The 20,895-nt window shown below is 45.4% G+C and overlaps 1 protein-coding gene across 3 annotated transcripts in view; it reads right to left on the bottom strand.

Annotated features, from left to right (window-relative positions):
- Positions 1-20,427, bottom strand: part of GRK5 (G protein-coupled receptor kinase 5) — a 206,889-nt gene extending 186,462 nt beyond the window's left edge. For all 3 annotated transcript variants that reach the window (XM_028121728.2, XM_028121729.2, XM_028121726.2), the window contains exon 1: positions 20,157-20,427. In XM_028121728.2, coding sequence (XP_027977529.1) covers positions 20,157-20,208 — 52 coding nt within the window. In that variant the 5' untranslated portion in view covers positions 20,209-20,427. The remainder of the gene's footprint in view (positions 1-20,156) is intronic.
- Between the last annotated feature and the right edge of the window lie 468 nt (positions 20,428-20,895).

Consider the following 20,895-nt stretch of genomic DNA (forward strand, 5'->3'; position numbering starts at 1 on the left):
ATCTTGTGGACTGAATACAGAAGAGGTGGTGCCCCAAAGCAAAAAGGGTGGCGCTGTTAGAAGAAGAGGCTGCTGGGCAGGGAAAAAACAAAGCCATCCGCTCCCGAGTTCTTCTAAGCTGCTGCTGTGCCTTCGCCTCCAGCCAGAAGGTTCTCTCTAGCCTCCACGGCACGACAGTGGCCATCCCTCCGCTCCGTGAGACCCAAAGCACGCCTGCATCTTTTCCCGGAGCGAGCAGCATCTCCCAGCTGCTCTACAGCGTCACCTGGGTTCAAACTTAATAGTTCTGTCCTTCCACACATCTTCACGTCCCATCAGGTGCCAGCTTCGGTAGAATCAGCCTCCCCAAAGCCACTCCCAGCCACCTCACCCCTCTTTTTTGCAGGACCACATACTTCTCAGAACCACTGCCCATTTGGCTTCACAGCCTTTGCTGCCAGATTCCGTGTCTTCCAGCTCAGCCAGTATCAGCCTCCTCTGCTCAAAAACTCTCAGTGGCTCTGTTCTGCCTAAAAACGTTAACTCCCAACATCTCAGCCTGGCTTTCCCATATGCTGGTCCAGCCTTCCTGTTCCATGCTCCCCTACAGCTAGTCCATGCTCCAGGCAAACAACCACCTTGTTCCAGTCCTCTCCACCCCCCCACTTCCCCACCCCCCGTCACCACTGTTCGGCTCTGCCCTCCGCACTCCCAGGAGCCTCTGTCTTCACCACGCTCCACGTGGTAACCTCATGCGATGGAATTCCCAGCACACTGGTTTTAGGGTCAGATCCAAGCTCCAACGCTTACCTGCCTCTCCACCCTGGACAAGCACTTTAGCCTCTGTGGGTTGGTCATGTGCGAATGACATGGATACCTAACTTACCAGATTATAATGAAAAATACACATCTATAAAGCCCCCTTCACAGACTTGGCACCGGGGGGGGGGGGGCCTTTTTAATGGTGGCTTCACACCCACAGTCACCAGCCTTCATGGCCCAGCCCAAATGCCACCTCTCCATGATGCTTTAAGTGATCTCTCCCCATCATGACTGTCTTTATACTTAGATTCTACCTTGTAATGTAGTTAGCCATGTACCTGTCCTTGCCCAACTAGATCTCCTGAAACTAGAACTCCTGAAAGGGAAGAGCAGTCTCTTTCATCTTTACACTGCAGAAGCACCCCGACTAGTGTCATACATCCAGGAGGTGCTTGAATCATATCCGTGAAGCGGGACTTCGATTTTGTGCATCCCAAAGTATTCCTGCTCGTTAGTCATTAGTTCACCAGATAGGGCTGACAGAAATCCAGTACCCACTGAGCACATCCCTGGCTGCAGGATTCCAGACAGTCACAGTGTCTCTCTCTTTACCAACTGCCCAGCTTGTCATATAAGAATCAAAATGCTCACCTCCCACAAACGGTTACGTGGGGATAAAGAAGCAAATGACAGTGGTTACCATTAAAGCGAACATACAGTGCCTGAGGGATTTCAGATAAACCCTGGCCAGGGCACTGGAAAGGTTCCATTCTTCATTCTTGCCCCAGACCCCACCTCCAAAATTGTCACCCAGGGGGGGCTACCTGCTTTATGCACCAAACCTGACAATAAAGGAACATAGGCTTTTCCCCAAAATCAAATTCATACTTGAAAGACAAAGATGTGTCACCACTTAGCAGAGTCAAAAAAGTGTGCTAGATGTACTAAGGTATTTTTTTTTAAAGATTTTATTTATTTGAGAGAAAGAATGAGAGAGAGAGAGAGCACATGAGAGGGGGGGAGGGTCCGAGGGAGAAGCAGACTCCCCGCCGAGCAGGGAGCCCGATGTGGGACTCGATCCCGGGACTCCAGGATCATGACCTGAGCCGAAGGCAGTCGCTTAACCAACCGAGCCACCCAGGCGCCCTGTACTAAGGTATTTATTACAGATTCACTCAAGGCAGTCGGTCAACAAATGGGCCCAAGGAGAAATTTCAAGAATCATTTAAACAAGATGGCTGGAGTAATCTTATGACTTCCCACGGTGAAATGCTAAGTAGGACAACCCTTGGTGAGATCCAGAGGGCCTAATATGCTTTGTTTTTTAAAAAGATTTTATTTCTTTATGATCCCAGCAAGCAAACTTACATTTACAAGGCACTAATTGCCATCTCCCCTTCTCCAAATGAAAATATCTTGTTTTTCCACTTATATATTGCAGGCTCACTATACAAAATCCAGGTTATCCCAACCTCCATTCACTGTGTCATGATCATTTCTCCGGGTCAATAAGAATAGAGCTCCATAATTCTTAATGTCTACATAGGAGTCCATTATTTAAATATGCCAAAATTCATATTATCAATCCTCTACCAATGGTCACTGAAATTGTTTCCATTTTCTGTTATAAATACACTCTACCATTTAAAACACTCTGTATACCATTTGTGCACTGTGTTTCTTTCTTTCTTTTTTAAAGATTTTATTTATTCATGAGAGAGAGAGAGAGAGAGAGAGGCAGAGGGAGAAGCAGGCTCCCAAGGAGCAGGGAGCCCTATGCGGGACTCGATCCCAGGACTCTGGGATCATGACCTGAGCCGAAGGCAGATGCTTAACCATCTGAGCCACCCAGGTGCCCCTGTGCACTGTGTTTCTTAAGATGAAATCCTAGAATTGGAATTTCAAGGTCAAAGGTTACATAATTTTAAGCCTTTTGATGTATATATTGTCAGACTCCTTGAGAAAGACATCAATTTGCACTCCTATCAGCAAAGGGAGTGTAATGTTTGAAAGAACCTATCTACCCACACTTCCTTATCAATGTGTTACATTTTTGCCATTCTAAGATTCTGCAAATACACAAGATTCGCTTTACTGGTGGGTTGAGCATCTTTTCATGTGTAGTGAATCCCTATATAATGCCTCTCTTCTCCCCCTAGAAACTACCTCTCCACTTACTACCCCATCCTCTCTAGCTGTATCCAGAGCCACCACATTGTTACAATTTCACCCCTATGGGCTTCAGTCTAAGAATCTAAGAAGAATTGATGCCTGCAATCTACATGAATTGTTCCAGAGTGATCCACCAACACAAGACAGGTCAACTGGAGTCATTCCTTAGATTTTCAAATCAGAATTGGGGAGGAAAAGACCAGTCTCTGTCTACTGGTGCAAGCTGTAAAATGTGAAACCATGACATGTTCCCCCAACATATGGAGAAAGTAGTGAGAAAAGAGGAGGCTGGTAGATCAAGAGGCAGATGAGAGAGATGGAGAGCGCTAATAAGTGTTCAAGTTCAGGGTTACAGGGGTTCTCAGGCCATCTGGGTCCCTGTACTTCCCACCCTTCTTTGACATACAAGATACCCCAGTTTCCTCCCAAATGAGTTCTCATTTGCCTATAATAGTTCAAAATGGATTCCTGTCATTTGCAACCAAGACTCCTGCTTAATTAATATAGCTTCTTTTCTAGCTATTCTTTCTTTTGTGAAACACCTCTTCATGGTCTTTGGACATTTCTCCACTGGACATGTCCTCCTTTTGATTGATTTCTATGAGAGTATCTTACAGATTAAGCCTATTTTCCCAGGTTGTCACTCAACTCAATTTTTGTTATGACCTCTTTTGTCAGAGTTGTTTTTTTTTTTGCATTGTCAACTATGTTAGGCTTTTTTTTATGATTGTGCCTCAAAACTATACGAAATATTCACCGATACTTTCTTCTAGAATGCTTATAGTTTCATTTTTTTACAAATCTAAATCTTCAATGCATCTGTAATTTGTTTAGTTAGCTTAAGGTAGGAATCCAATGTTATGTCTTCCCCAGTGATTCATTAGCCACTTATCTCAACACCATTTCCTGAGTAAGCCATTCTTTCCCCTTTTATTTGAAATGTTTCCATTCCTATAAACTAAATTTTTACCTACACTTGGGTCTGTATCTGGACATTCTCTTTTATTTGTATTCTTCACTGGGTCTCTGTAATGATGAGGGCATTATCCCCATGTGATGATAACAAAGATACTGAGAAGCTAAGTTACTGGCTTTGTGACCTCAGACAAATTACCAAATCACCAACCCACCTTTTGCCACTTACAGTCATAGAAAACCTAAGCGAAAGAGAACCACCAATCTTCTCAGCATCCCCCTAGACTGCGAAATAGGTCTGGCCAGTCAAGATAAGGCAGACTTCTAGACCAAACGTTGTGGGCAAATGAAGTGGGTCAGGATTTGCCCGGAGCCTACAAGAACGCTCAGCAGTGTCCACTCCCATTCTAACCCTGTGGGTGATGACAGTGTCCCCAACCACAAGCCTTGAAAAGTAGGTAATGCTTATCAACCTCTAACTCTTTGTGGGATGTCTCCAAGTCCACATGACAATGTTGCTGTCACTTGTGCCTAGATGGAAATTTCTCACATTTTCTCAACAATATTTACTTATTGTTTTCTTTGGCCAGACAGAGCGCTGTGTATTTTTAAACTTTCCAGGAAGACTGTTTATTAAGATAATACAGTGAAGAGCAATCAAACTGTTTATTTTTGACTTTTGATTTAATTTTCTTTTCTATAATCCACTAAAGAAAATACTAGAATCATGCATTTGCCTTTCTTAGATTGCAGGCATCAGTTAAATTAGCCATGGTGGGTTTTTTTCCTGTTTGTTTGTATTACACATGGAACCCCTTCCAGCTCTAATTCTTTCCTTGGGGTAATTTTCACTTTAATGTGTAATGGCTGCTCTTCAAATTAACATCAAATCTCATTATAAAGTACCCACAGTTGAATTACCATCAGTGGAAAAGGCACCAGCAAATTCTCAGATCTCAATGGTGAATAGAGCTCCAGAAATCCCCTGGGCAAGGTGTACGTTTATACGGCTCAGAGAGGTCAAGCACTGTGCCAAAGCTCACACAGCACATGGTGGCACCTTCTTCCCCTTCAACCTCTTCATTAGAGGCATCAACAGAGCTTTCAGGGGAATTGAAACATCTTGGCTCAGGACACTTAAGTGCAAGAGAAGATACCAATATTACCTTGAAAAGAAAGAAAGTGGGTGTCTTGACCCCACTTCGGGAAGTTATTAAATGGCTATGTCCTTGAGCTTTGCCAGATGTGAGCAACACAATCTGCCTGGCTGCTAACAGATTCTGATTCTAGGCTGAATGTGTCGGTTCCTTGAACATGATGTGCAAGGAAAGCACCGAGCGGGGAGTCCAGAGCCTGGGGTTCTGGTTTCAATTTTACAGTGGGAAGCACAGTTATCTTCTAATATTAGAAGGGCCCCAGCCACTCTTTCTGCCCACAGGTCCTGTCCCCATGCTATAATAAAACACCTTTTGGGGCGCCTGGGTGGCTCAGTTGGTTAAGCATCTGCCTTCGGTTCAGGTCATGATCCGGGGGTCCTGGGATCAAGCCGTGCATCTGGCTCCATGCTTGGCAGGGAGCCTGCTTCTCCCTCTCCCCCTGCTCATGCTCTCTCTCACTCTCTCTCGCTGTCTCTCTCTCACAAATAAAATCTTAAAAACAAAACACATTTCTTGCACTGGGGGGTGGGGAAAAGGACTCCTCCCCCTCCCCCCCAGCCAAGTGTGGTGCATGTATTCCAGATGTCTCCAAAGAGCAGACCCAGGACCTAATGGACCAGGCGTACCTGGGCTTGACTGCAGATTTAGGTTTACCATCAGCATTTGGTGAGGCCCAGGGAGATACAAGTAAAGAAAAATGCACCAGCAAATTCTCAGGGAGGTTGCAAGTTAGTGGGTAAAGCAAGAAGCCTATCTAATAAATATTTTTCTTACTTCAGCAGTTCAAAATAGGAGGGGCTGCTTGAGAGAGAGTATGAGTTCCCCAACCCTAGAAAGATTTGAGCAGAGGACGGGAACCAGCTCCCAGTGAAGGTGCAGAGAGCCCTATTTGGAGAGCCGGGTTGGAGTAGAGGCTCAACACCATCTGGGGAGAGACTCAAAAAATCTTCGAGCTTTGGTTCCCATGCCTGGTTGATCCTCGGGAATTTTTAAAATACAAATTCCTAGGTACTGCCCATTAGCTTCTGATTCAGATCATGGGTAGGGTTTTTTCTTAGGGTTTGAATTGTGTCCACCTCCCCCGCCAAAAAAAGATGTTGAAACCCTAACCTCAGAATGTGACCTTATTTGGAAGTAGGGTCTTTACAGAGGTGATTAAGTTAAAATGAGGTCAGTTTCTAATGTACATAAAGGTTGAATTACTATGTTGTACACCTGAAACTAATATAATATTGTATGTCAACTACACTTCAATTAAAAAAAAATTGAAGTTAAAATGAGGTCATTAGGGGCACCTGGGTGGCTCAGTCGTTAAGTGTCTGCCTTTGGCTGGGGTCATGATCCCAGGGTCCTGGGATTGAGCCCCACATCAGGCTCCCTGCTGGTGGGGGGCCTGCTTCTCCCTCTCCCACTCCCCCTGCTTGTGTTCCCCCTCTCGCTGTCTCTCTCTCTCTGTCAAATAAATAAATAAAATCTTTGAAAATTAAAAAATAAGATGAGGTCATTAGGCTGAGCTCTAATCCAGTTTGACTGGTGTCTTTATAAAAGGGGAAATTTGGACACAGGGGCAGGCAGGTGGAGAGGGAAGACCGTGTGAAGAGAGATTAGGAGAAGACAGACATCTCTAAGCCAAGGAATACCTGGAGCTCCCAGAAGCAAGGAGAGAGGCCTGGAACAGATCCTTCCCTAGCACCTCCAGAGGGAGTGTGGCCTGCCCACAACTTGATTTTGACTTCTGGCCCCCAGAACTGTGAGACAATCAATTTCTGTGGTTCTAAGCTGCCCATGTTGTGGTACTTTGTCACCCTGGTAACAAATGCAGTCTGAGAATCAGCATCAGAGCTGCCGAGCCAGCTCAGAGGACAGTCCAGGCCCAGGGACCGGTCCTCCATTAGAGGCTGCCTTGGCTCTGGCACCACTCTGCGTGGGCTTCCTTTGGTCCTCAGACCTCCACGGAAGAAAGGAGCTCACGGAGAGGACAGTGAGTCCATGGCCATGTTCAGACTAATCATCCAATTAACGGGCAGCCTTTCTCAGTTTGATCCACTCCGCTGCTCCCAGGCAGCAGTGAGCCCTGGAGTCATGAGCCAACACATCTACAGATACCTCCAGGAAGGAGATGCCACCCTCCCCTCCAATGGTTACAAAACTATTGAAGACCCAAAGCTTTGGATGCTGCCCTCATGCCAAGCTTCTCTTGGAGGGAGACACAGAGGGGAGGCAGGGCCAGTGACTTGTTTTTGTATTAGACTATTTTTATTTGTGCTTTTGATTCTCAAGGTGGGACTCTTAGAACCCTCGCCTAGGTAAATCACATGCAAACCTTCAATCAAAGTAGCTACTGGAGGAAGAACCCACAGAATTCCACAGAAGAGAATGCCGTACCAGATGAAAGACAGGTGTGCGAGAGATTGGGGGGGACTCCCACCAGGAGCACAGGCAGCACCTCTGAGGGAATTAGGAAAGAGCATGCCTCCTACCCCAAGATACATTTACAAATCTACCACCTCCGTGAGCTAAGTGGTACTTCCCTGAAGTTGTGCAATGCGCGACCAGACAGGCAAGTCCACAGAGACGGGAACAGATGCACTGGGTTAGCACCAGAGGAGAAGGGGGAGAAGCAGGTCCTTGCTGTGCACCCTTGGAAAATCACTTCACCTCTCTGAACTAGATTTCTTTTTTTCTCAAACTGAAAGAAAAAGATGAAGAAGCACTGGCCAAGTCTAGGTTGCGGTGATGATCAAAGGAGATAAATACCAGACCAGTTTTACAAAGCTGTGGGCTTGTTATCTGAGTCTGTGTTCCCTGCCCGGTCCACAAATGCAAAACCCGGGGGCAATGACGTTGTCATTGCCAAGGAAAGTCTTTGACTAAACTTGATTTCCCTAATCCAAACTTTGAATAACACAGAAAAGAGGGCTGCGGTCTCAGAGGTGAGGGGTGTTACATCCCAAAGGTTTCAAAACCGTCTTATCACAGGTCCTCCTGTGTATCACGCTCCTTTCCATAAGAAAATGTATTTGTACATCCCTAGGGCCATTTAACTCCACTTTAGAAATTATTACGATTCTTCCCAAAGCAGAGTGTGGGGAAGAGGGTGGAGAAACGCTATTAGGCAGACACAACCATAGGAAAAAAAAAAAAAAAAACACCTAAATCTTTAAATAAGTGTATCAAGACGTTACACAATGTATAGGATATTCCTACACTGTTTACAATATATTTAAAAACTGTAAAACCTAGGGTGCCTGGGGTGGCTTAGTGAGTTGAGCATCTGACTCTTGATCTCAGCTCAGGTCTTAATCTCAGGGTCATGAGTTCGAGGACTGCATTGGGCTCAGCGCTGGGCATGAAGCCTACTTAATAAAAGTAAATAAACAAATAAATAAATTGTAAAACCTAAATGGCCCACTATGGGTGCTTGGTTAAACACACGATTAAACCAGGCCAAGACAAATGAGAAACACAGACCCCTTTGGAACCGGGTAACCCCTAGGGTTATGCTAGAAGACACCCAGCATTTTGCTCGGTTTCCAAAGTGCTTCACAATTTTTTCCCAACACCCATCCATCTCATGGGAAACTAGAAACATAGATATGGGGAAGCCCTACAACATATTGTTGCCTAAAAACAGTTGCAGAACAGCATGTATACGGTCTGCCATTTTTGTCAAATGGACGAGTATGCTCACACATGCAGACACAGAGGTCTGGAAAAATGACCCCTAAATGCAGATGGTAACTTTCTCTGATGGGTAGGACTGGCAGCCAGGACACCGGGGAGGAGAGAGGTTTTGGCTTTCTTCTTGCTGTTTTGCACTGCTGTTGAATTTTCTTTAGCAGAGAGGTAGACTGGGGAAAATTCTTTTAGTCTTAAAAATTAGATAGAATGACTCCTATTTAGTTGTGAATCACAGCTGCATACTCGATTCTTTTTCAAATGTCTCCCGTATGTCAGTACTGATATTCCCAATAGCTGGTAAAGCTGTGGAGGGCAGCAGCCATGACAGAGCAGAAAGAGTGTCAGGCATGGAGACGGGGCTTGGTGCGGGGTCCAGGCTCTGGAACTAGCAGAGTACTCTATGGTAAGTCATTCACCCCTCTGAGCCTCCAATTCTTCATCTACAAGAATGGGGGAGAATAAAACATACTCACAGGATTACAAAGATCAACTAAAACAACGGGCACAAAGGACTTGATCATTTTTAAGTGATACTTCTAGAAAAATGGGAGAGACTCCACTGTTCACCCTTTCCTCCTGTCAGAACCTGCCACGGTGCCAAGTACACAGTAAGTATGCACTAAATGCTGGATTTATGACACTGGGCAAGATGCAGAAGCCAATTCAGGGCTAGTCCCATCCGAATTTTGCTTCCATGGAGCCCCTAAGCTCTATTTTTTTTTTTTTGTTTTAAGATTTTATTCATTTATTTGACAGAGAGAGACACAGGGAGACAGAGAACACAAGCAGGGGGAGTGGGAGGGGGAGAAGCAGGCCCCCCGAGATCATGACCTGAGCCAAAGGCAGATGCCTAACAACTGAGACACCCAGGCGCCCTCCTCCCCAAGCTCTCCTATTGAAGGCAGATATTCAGAGCACAAGGGCCCACACCCTGGGTGAATGGAATTACAAGCAGACCCAGGTTCACTTCTAAACGCTTGCCCAAGAAGAACCTGACTCTCAAATCCTTGACCCCCTCACGTTCATTCCTGAGATGTTTTCAAGCTGCCAAAAAGACGAGTGAGAATACCAGGCACCCTGATATAAAACCATCAGCCACCCAGCAGTTACCAAAATGTAAGCTGAGAAGTAGACTTGAAGCATACCCGGAAACTAACCCACACCTTTGTAACCCGTGGAACCACTGAGGAAACCAGGTTTGTCCTTCTTTAATTTATATTCTGTTATATGTTATAGAGAATTAAGCTTTAATTTTAAGAAATCCCTCTAATTGGATACTACTGATGGGAAGACATCTGGGGCAAATATCTAGGCTCGGTGCATTCCATCCCAAGCAATGGTTAGTGGTCTGCAGAATGAGTGTGTGGCAAAATAACCAGTGGTTGCTAATTATTATATATCACAAGGTTTGGCATCATCCATAAAGCCCCGTCACGCTGGCTTCTTCCTCTTCAGAGAGAATTACAGAATTGACTGTTTAGAAATTTTTTCTTCTCCAAGTTAACATACATTTTCCTTGTCTTAATTGGATCCAGTCTCTTTGCCCATAAGCAAAAAAGCTATTTTTCTAGAACGATCGCATCCTTCTCATGGCAAGCCAACAGCCTTTCCTAGGTCTGGAAGGATCACTGGCTTCCTATTTTCTTTCCATTTGCTCAGCCTCATTCTAGTCGTGATGTGAAAAACATGTGAAGATTGTGTCCTAAGGTGCCTTCGATTTAGCCAAAAAAGGTATGATGTTACCGGCATGAGACATCTCCTCCAACCCACACAGAGCCTCAGAATTTGGGAGAACTGTTTGCCCCAAATGTTTTGGTCTAATGCAAATATTTATTTCTTCCAAAACAAGTAAAACAAACCACTTCCAAATTAGGGGTGGGGGTGGGGGAATTTGCCAGACATTTTTCACAGTTAAGACAAACATTTGGGAAACATTTTCCAATTTGCCCTATACCCTTAGTTAATCTTTCTTAACCACATTGAATCATTTCCTAATTTACCATCTACTGTGACATCAAGGCCATTTCTTGAAGATCTTAACTTTCTCTGCTCTCCCCCTCTCCTCCATGTAACTTAGCTACAGCATCAGTTGAGCATTTCTTGAACACACCAAGCACACACGCCTCTGACAGACACCCTCCCTAATCTGTGACTTAGAGGCTCAGCAGCACCGAGGCTTGAGAAAAGTTGGATCTTGAGACATCCTTTGCCAGGCAAATCTGGGGCTCAATTCTTTGTCCCCACCCCACCCCCTAGTTTTCCTAGAGCTTGGAGTTCCTTTTCACAGATGTTATCTGAACATCCCCACAAGCTCTTCCTGAATGCATTAACAGACAACATTAAGATGAAGCCCAGCACATTTCTGCATCAGCCATTACAAAGCTGTTTTTCCTAGGCCATTTGTTGACCCCTCCAGCTTGTTTTCATTTCACAAGTGGTGTAAAACCTTTGCCAAGATGGAATTCCATTTTCAAATGAGGTTTCACAAGACCTTTTATCAGATAGGCAGACCAATTACACTGGCTGGGTTCTCTCTAGCCGGTAGTTGGGTAACTCTGTCCTTCACCCCTCTTCTCTTCCTGAAGTGGTTAAGTTCAGAGGTTCACCTTCTCTGCAGGGGCAGATCAGAGGCTTGAGTTCCTGCCCCCTCATTACCAGGCCATGACATCATGCTGCCTTCTCTCCAGCACCTCAAGCTTGACAGAGACCCCCAAGAAGAGACTCTCTCAGCTGACAAAGATCCCTGAAAAGTAAAGCTGCTAAATTAATGCAACACACACACACACACACACACACACAGGTTAATATGGCTTCTAAATGCAAACATTTATAAACTTACCACTGAAAAATGGAAAGGGGTTAATGCTGAGAAGATTTTCTGGGGGGAAAGTGCTGCTTCACACACTGTCTCTGGGATGGATGGGGGACGCCCTGCAATCTGGCAGAGGAATCAGTCTGGTGGGTGCCCCCCACCTCTCCCACCCTAGCCTGATTCTTTTTAATTCAGTAAAGAAAACTGCAGCGATCTGAGCACACACCTAAGGTACCATCAGGCAGAGGTCCTTCAGGGCAAGGGTCTCCTAGGGGGGAGCAAGCATCCAAGGAAGAGAGGCGTGGGGCAGAGGCAACCTGCACGTGCTAAGTCGATGCCAGCAGGTACTGGCCTGCCCAGGGCCCATCTATTGGCTCTGCCAAGGAAAGGGAGTAGCCTGCCCCCAATGACATGTCCCCACCACCACCCATCTGGTTTAATGCCTTGTCCCTCAGGGGCAATTCTGTGGCTTCTCAAGATTCTCTCAGAGCCCTGCCAGGAGGAGATGCCAAGAGGCTGACCTTCTCTTTTGATGTGTTGGTATGTGTGGGGGATGGGGGAGAGGATGCAGATAGAAGGAGAATACCAGTAATGGGGCTCCAGAAAGGATCAGAGCCACCATGCGTGCATGCATATATTCCCCCCTCCTCAATCACAGATTCATTTGAATTGATAAACAGTGCTACTTTTTTTTTTAAGATTTTATTTATTTATTTATTTGAGAAAGAGCACGAGTACAAGTGCAGGGGAGGAGCAGAGGGAGAGGGAGAAGCAGACTCCTTGCTGAGCAGGGAGCCCAACGCAGGGCTTGATCCCAGAACCCAGGAATCATGACCTGAGCCAAAGGCAGACACTTAACCGACTAAACCACCTAGGCACCCCAACAGTTCTACTTTCAAATGGAAACACCTGGGGCGCCTAGATGGCTCAGTCGTTAAGTGTCTGCCTTTGGCTCAGGTCATGATCCCAGAGTCCTGGGATTGAGCCCCGCATGGGGCTCCCCGCTCCACAGGAGGCCTGCTTCTCCCTCTCCCACCCACCCTGTTTGTGTTCCCTCTCTCACTGTGTCTCTCTCTGTCAAATAAATAAATAAAACCTTAAAAAAATAAAAAATAAAAAATAAATAAAATGGAAACACCTAACATGAGGATTCACCTATCGGTAGTCACTCACAACCTAGTAAGAATTACTGGGACCAATGGCTCTCAAATTGGCATTGACCTGAAATCAGGATCTGTGAGGACAATTATATTCCCATTATACCCCTTTCCCAGGAAATGTGATAGAGACCCTCTTTCTCTTCCATAATTGCAACCTCATGGGCATTTACATTTAGAAACCATACTGCCCTGAGCAATAGGTTTGTTTTTTGGCTTCTGTTACATGGGAGGGGAAAGATTTCTTTCGGAACATTAAAGGACTTTGGAGGGTTGCTCCAGGAAAGTCCACAGTTCAAGTGACTTCCTTTTATCTCCATCTCCCTATCTGTGAAACCAGAGTAATCTCTTCTGGCAAGTGGAGACCAGACCGGTAGACCAACTGAGAAGGCTCAGGGCAGCCAAGGCAGTGGCTGCCCCCTGGGCCTCCACCACTTTACAACCCGGGAATCATCTTTATCTGTTTATCTCAGTTTCTTTTGCTTTCTGCACATTCCCCGGAAGTTGTCCTTTGAGGTTCATTTCATTGTTGCCTTTAAAAAAAAAAAAAGATTGATACTCCACAGATTACAAATTCCTAGAGACCAGGCAGGCCCTATGGAAATTAGCCTAATTTATTACTGACTTCTGTCAGGAGGATGTTACCAGTTGACTCTCTGGCACAACTTCAAATAGAGTTCCTTGCTTCAGACTGGGAAAAACAGCAACTAACTGTTTTATTGTTTCAAATGATTATTCCACTTTCTAAGTGTGCTCTAACTGGGTTATCCTTAAAAATCTTTCAAATGTCACAGGAAACAGTTTTTAAGGAGTAATCATTTTAAAGTGGATACAAAGATGGTGTGTTTTTGGTGTCTTTCTTCATGATTTTATTTCAATCTGTCCTGTTCAGAAGAAACGGAAAGCCATAAAATTGTTTTACCTGTTGTCACCCTCATTTTAAAACCTTCCTGAAGTCCATAGAAAGAGTTGGGTTGTTTTTGTTTTTTTCCTTCCTTCCGTGGATTTACTGTACACATACTGGTTTTTTCTTAATAAAAAGACTGTTTTAAAATATCCTCACATCAGGAGTTTACACAAGGCTCTGTCTATATCTATAATACACACTTAATTTGAATCGGGAAAGTCAGTTGCTCAATCTAGGCAAACTTCCCAACAAGATATGAAAAAAAGAAAAAATATGACTGGCTCACCACCACCACCAATATCTATGAAGGTCCCTGAACTAAATTTGTCTCCAAAGTGACTTAGTCCTAACCCCCCACCCCCCAGCTCCCCTCCCTGCCTATGTCTCTTTCCCTCTCTCTTCTCCATACCCTCCCCATTTCTCCCTCTTCCCCTCCTTTACCTCCCCCTCCCCCCCCCCAGTTTTCATGTCAGAAGTTAGGGGGTTATCACCCTCTTCTTCAAATGAATGTGTAGAACTCTAGAGCAGCTATGTCCAAATGAACTTTCTACAATGCTGGGAATGTCGTATATCTGTGCCGTCCGACAGGGTAGCCACTAGCCACATGTGGCTACTGAGCACTGGAAATGTGGTTAGCCTAAGGAACTGAATTTTTTATTTTAATTCATTAAAATATAAATAGCACATGTAGCTAGTAGCTACCACGATGGACAGCACACCAATTTAGAGGACTAGACACCTTTAACCCTTCCAGGTCATTCCAGGTGACAGGCTGCATCACAGGACATGCTCAAACCAATCTCAACACAAAGCCAGAAAGGAAGGCGGCCTCCATCATCTTCACTCCAGAACTGCAGCCCATCAATCCCACCCAGGCCACCGCCCTCGAAAGACCTCCAAAGTTCCACCTGGAGGACACCCACCCCCACACACCAGCTCTCCTCTTAGATCTCGTCATTTCTTAACCAAATGGTCCCCTTGCCCTTGTTTTTAGTGTTTTCCATTTGTAGAAGCTGACCTTCATAAAAACACAATGTCTTGGAAAATTAGCAGTCGTCTACCACATTGCAGGCTTATCCCTCAAGTATGACCTTTTGGTCCCTCGAGCTATTTTCCAAGTTCTAGGAACAGGAAAGTCAATACGGTGACCCAGCTATGCAGGTCACACCACCGTCAACTTCAGATTTTGGGGGGAAAAATTTAGTTCTACTCATATCTGATTTACCAGTTTAAAAGCCTGAGATGATGATGATGATGATGATGATGATGATGATGATAGGCCCAATTCCATCTGCCCACCCACCTCCAGCAGCATCTCTGTAAGGCTGACATCCTCCCACAGGGCCCTTCAACAATGAGATGTTGAATGAATGAGTGAATGAATGATTTCACCCTGTAAGAATCCCCAGAAGACAATTTAAGAATGGTTTTCTCTAAATGAGAAACTGCAGAGGGGGATGGTATGGTCTAGCCCGGAGGTAACTGCCTTCTTTTTATTTTTATTTTATTTTTTTAAAGATTTTATTTATTTCAATAAATAAGAGAGTCTGAGCAAGGGGAAGAGGGAGAAACAGACTCCCCACTGACCAGGGAGCCCAATGCGGGGCTTGATCCCAGGGCTCTGGGATCATGACCTGAGCAGAAACCAAGAGTCTGACGCTTAACTGACTGAGCCCCCCAGGCACTCCTCCTAATTTCCTTTTCTATGGGGTCACCTGTTTGTGGTCACTGTCTATGGTGCTCTCAAGTTTCTGCTCAGTTGCATTGTCGACTGTGGTAATATCCTTTTGTAACCATAAGACTGTTTTTATTTCAAAAAATGTCTAGATATTATAATGCTTTACCTTGAGCCACAAATATCTTGGCAACAAACATGAGCTTTAAATATTTCCCATAGGGGCGCCTGGGTGGCTCAGTCGGTTAAGCATTGGACTCTTGATCTCAGCTCACACCTTGATCTCAGGGTCATGGTTTCAAGCCCCACTTTGGGCTGCCTGCTGGGCGTGGAGCCTACTGAAAAAATTTAAAAAATAAAATAAAATAAAATAAAAATAAATATTGCCCACAGTCCTGGATGGTTTCCCAAGAAGACTAGAAGTGCTCAGGTATGGGTTGAATAGCCCTTGGGAGAGGTGGATTTGGTCGTATATTGGGCTCTTTCCTGAATCCCCTTAAACATTACTGAAATCTTCACCCCAGATCCAAAGGCTATCATTTTCAAGTCACTACAAGAGTTACAGCTTCCGAAGACATCATTTAAACAAGGATTAGTTTGGGCACTTTGGAGTTTAGAATCTGATAAGCAGCAGCTAAGCTACTGAAAGATAACAGTCTTGTGGGCATTAATCTGATGATTTTTAAAACAGGCCGCTGGATTAATTAAAATCATCACTTGAAATCTTTCTGTAAGAGAGCAAGGCCTTCTGAAAACATTGCTCTTGGTTTCTCTATCTCAACGTCGTCAGTACTGAAAAGAAACTTAGGAAAAATAAAAGGCAGTTTCATTTAACGGCATTGTACTTAATAGGCCAGGCAGCTTCCCGCTGGGGGTGAACACCCACTGCTCTCCTGCACAGCTAGATTGAAGGAAGAAGCCCCAGGGAGGAAGAAGTATGCTGCCTGCCGGTGGCAGTTAAGAGGCTGTAAGCTGCAGAGACATTCCAGTGTTCTAATAACGAAATATACTGACGTGTCAGTTTCATCCTCAAGAACTAGGGGTACAAGGGAAAGAGGGAAGAGAGCAGGGGCTTTCAGCCCTGCAGTGGAATACTGAGTAGGTCCTGGCAGAGCCTGCCCCTCACCGGCTGGATGTAGATTCCTCCCTCCTCCCACCATCCCTAGCCTCTGCCTGCACAGAACTTCACCTTTTCCCAGGCCCCTAACCTTGATCATCGGGAAGATCCAGGCCAACAAGCCACAGAGTTAGCTGAGAGAAAAGTTCCTATATATTCTGCTTCTCGGCAATTGTGACCAATGGCAAAGTCATCACTTTTCTGACTTCTGGGTTCCTGCTGGGATCATGCTCAGGAAAATGTGATCAATACGCCCTCTGTCATCTTTATTGATCAGATATGGCGATGGCTGGCCTGTGAAGAAAGGTGAGCCCTTGCAAAATTGCTTCTCACCGTGGTTCACTCAAGAGTGAGGCAAGAGATCTAGAATATGAGAAAAATATAAAAACCTCTACTGCAACAATAAAACCAAAAAGAGACACACAAAAGACACTGCAAACACTCTTTCTCACTATTATTTCGACACCAGTTTGCTTGCCAATTTTCTGAGATTCTAAAATGTAAATAGATAGTCTGGGTCTCTTTTCATTAAATGCTTAATCACTAAGCTCATTTCCATAAATTGGCATGAATTTAGTCTCAACTTCTTTTTTTTCTTAACTTTTTTTTCCTTAATTTTTAGGAGAGTAACCTAAAGTTCCTAAGAGTAATCAAGTCAATGTTTTCTTATGAGACCAGGACAAATAGCCCACAAGATACATTTGGGTGGTTTAAAATTCTGAACCTAGATTATCCAGATCTATCTTTTCTTATTTCAAAACAACTTTCACAAAGGTATGATTTGTTTGCTATGTTTTATAATTACTTATAATGACTCATTTTACTCAAATCCACTTACAGATTTTCTACTTTATTGAGATATTCATGTTTTCCCTTTATATATATTTTATTATGGTAAGAATCTGAATTTACAGTGAACTAAGAAGCCATCTGCCTTTAAGAATGCATAACAATAATGAAAGATAGGCCCCAGAATTACCCACCAACATGGACAAGTACAATTTCCTTTACAGCATTTGCAAAGTGCGTCTGTCTTTCTTCAAGGCCTGTTTCTCTATTGTTTGGGACAAATGTGACTTTTACTTGAAAGCCACATTTTAAATTGTTTACAGTGTATTTTGTTAAGTGAAGTAAATTAAATTTCACATACGCCCGTTATATTTCTCATCTGTGACCTTTCATAAGAGCCTTCAAGTAAGAAGGGCTTGTAAACATTCTAAACAACTCAGATTATTAAGGATACTATAAATTTTATGTTAGATGTTTCACTAAACTGAAATTTTCATTTCCAAATATCTGGATAATACGATTTTTGGGGGGAATTCCTTAATTTAAAAGAATGACCTCAAGAATATGACAACAGAGAAGAGAAAAATAAGTTGCTTTTATTTCTAAAACCTTCCACACTAACTAGAATATAGGTGCTCAAATCTTTAATAAAGACCCAATAAGAAGAAAGTGGAAGCACATAAAATCAGGAATTCTCTTTAAACATAAGAAAGGAAGACAGGGAGAAACACAAATTTAAAAAATGAAGTTTCCATGTCAGTGATTAATTTTTCTCATTCATGTGTCAGTCTCTCCCTTTCCTTACAGACAAGGCCCTCTCCATTTCAAAGGCATCGTCCAGAGCTATTTTCTCACCAGGAGACAACTCCTAAACTCTCCAAGAGAAATTGAAAAGACTTTCAAAGGTAAAGGAAGTGAAAGGCACATTCTCCAGCACTTTTAATCACTGTAATTCGGTCATTCCATAGGAGCTTCCAGCCAGCAGTTCTCGTCCCTAAAGTTCTGAAAAAACCAATTTGTTAACCTGCCAAACAAAAATATCAGGCGGTGAAAAAAAAAAAAAAAAGACAAAACCTAGAGAGACCAATTTGGGAGAGAAAATTGATAACACTTTGCCAACTCCAAGCAAAGCATTTTTAAAAGATGCAACCAAATGCTGAGCGAAGAAAAACGCATGCCCCAGGCGAACGAACGTGTAGAGCAGCGAATCTAAGGAACAGAATTCCTCCTTAGAGGAGTAACCAGTTAAACTTGCAAAGCCTCCAGCACCATCATATCCAGTGATTTCCCAAGAAATAATTTCAGAATGGAGGGAGGGTGGAAAACTTTCCCAGCCCCCAAGCCCTAAGATGTACAACCATGTCCCACCACTAGGTGGCGGTTGAAAGGCTGTGATCTTGAGGGGGTGGGCTGTTTCCTCCGCGTCTTCCCCTCCTGGACGCACAGCCCAGTCCGGGAGAGAGCCCACTCGTCCCCACCTTGATCCAGTTCGCTAAAATGGCAGGTTAGGTAGAAAGAAAGAAGCTTAGAAACCTTAGAAACCTGAAGTCCCCAAATAACAGCCACTCCTACAAATCTGTTCACACCAAAGCTGAGCAAGGGAGGGGGTACGGACCTGCATATTTTAAACTCTGCTGGGGTTTTCAAAGCAAACCTTCCAAGCGGTTGCTTTAGAGCGACAAGTGACGACGAAATTACGACGTGAACGCTGGGTTGAGTTACTAGGCTGTGCATCACCAACCCGCAGAGCGTGTACAGAGCCACAAGGTGATGGAACTAGCTGGCTAAACATGAATCGTTTTATTGCTGGCCAAAAATTCTTCCTTCATTCATCAAAGTGGGTGAATGAAAATATTAAGGAGGTAAGGCATTTTCGTGGACTCCTCCCTGAGTAGCCCTCTGAAGTCAAGACCTTACTTAGGCTCCCTTCTACCTTGGGTGTCAAAGCCTCCTCCCATGAAAGGGAAAAACCACTTCCCCTTTTTGTAAAACGGCTGCACGCCAGAGCTCAAATCTTGGCAAAAGAGATGTTACATAAATTCCAGGTGTTCCTAAATATGTATGTTTGCACGGAATCATTTTAGGGAAGCATCTAAGTTTCTGGGCCACTTTTTCTTTTCTTTCTTTCTTTCTTTCTTTCTCTCTCTCTCTCTCTCTCTTTTCATCTCAAGGAAGAGTCAAAATGTGTGTTTACAGCTTTGACTTAGGCTCTTACCCACTTCGTTTAGACGATATTTCCTGCCAGCTAAATGCAGGAAATCTAATAATTTGCACCCAAAACGCACGTAAGCACCCAGCACACTTACCTTTCTTTTCTTAACTGAACCCAGATCAGACAATTCAGTTATCTCTTCCTCCCATCACCAAAGGGAAAAACCCAACTCTGAAATTCTGAATTATTCTCTAGGTGATTTGTACAGCCATATCTCCCGTAATTCTATGAACGGGCTAATTCCTTAACATCTTACTTTGCCTTTAAAAGGCTTCCTTCCACACGACGGGATTTCCCTAAGAAACATTCCCAGCGGATGGTTTCCAGCAATAGCCTATATCAACTCAGCCTGCGCAAGCAAAGACTTGGCTTCTGCTAATTCCACCCCCCCACCCCCCCCCACACACACACCCGCCCCAACACACACACCAATTCACACTCACAGAACCATCCCGGGCCGACTCGAAAAGCTATTTTGTTTGCATGTTTGCCCATCTCTTCCTGAATGAATGCTTTTCCAACTGACCTTTCAACAGCTGCCGAGATGGCACGGTCTATAAGGTTAGAGCCGGAAACTAAGAGATTTTAGCATCCTAATCCCTGCAACCTCGACGTTTCTCCTTCTCTACATAAATCCAGATTATCTGAGCCCAAGGGCAAGACCCCTGAAGCGTCTGCAGAGCAGCTCTCCGAGATGTCCTGCTCGCGACCAACTCACTGCGGGCATCCTGCACACGCACAGCCCCAGCCTACACGCCGCCCGACACCCGCACCCCGGCCCGCGGCGAATACGCCAGGCACGCACCCGCCCTGCCTCTTACCTTCCCTGGCTTTCAGCAAGACCGTGTTGGCCACGATGTTTTCCAGCTCCATTGACAGTCGGCGGTCAGCGAGGGAGCCTGCCGGCGGGGCTGTCAGCTGCTGGAGGTGCTGCCGCTGCTGCTGCCGCTGCTCGGGCTGCCGCTGCTGCTGCCGGAGCCGGGAGCCGGGAGCGAGCAGCCCGCCTTGCCTACCGCATTATTCCTGCTCTTATCCCTCGGAGTTTTCCCCCTCTGCAAAGAGGAGCCGCCGCCGCCGCTTCTTCCTCCCTCTGTGTCCCCCCTCCCCCCTCCCTCAACAGTCTCCCCCCCACCCCCCACCCTCCGCGTTTCTCTGTCACTCCATTCTCCACCCCTCCGGCTCCCTCGGATGCTTTAATGCCTCGGATGCTTCTGCCTCCCCTCCGTCCCTCCCGGGGGTGTGGTACTAGCAGGCTCGGGTGGTCGCACTGCGCAGACGCCAGGCGGGCCGCGCCTCCTGCCTCGGCGCTCCTGGCGCGGGGCCTGCTGGGACTTGTAGTCCTGCGGGCGCGCTGCGCGGGAGCTGGAGAGGCGCGCGGGCTGCCTGAGTCGGAAACCTGCTCCAGGACTCGCACCCAGACTGAAGGCGGGCGCGGCCCGCGGAGGCTAGAGGCGCCGGGCTGCGAGGGGCAGCGAGCGAATCAAAGGCGGCCCGGCCGAGCCGGAGCCCCCAGTCCCGGGGCCGGGTTCCGTCTGGCCCGTTTCCCGCCTTGCCGAGAGC

This window comes from Eumetopias jubatus, unplaced genomic scaffold, assembly GCF_037043125.1.
Source record: "Eumetopias jubatus isolate StellerSeaLion01/CBP00866 unplaced genomic scaffold, mEumJub1_p1.0 scaffold_17, whole genome shotgun sequence".
NCBI classification, from domain to species: domain Eukaryota; kingdom Metazoa; phylum Chordata; class Mammalia; order Carnivora; family Otariidae; genus Eumetopias; species Eumetopias jubatus.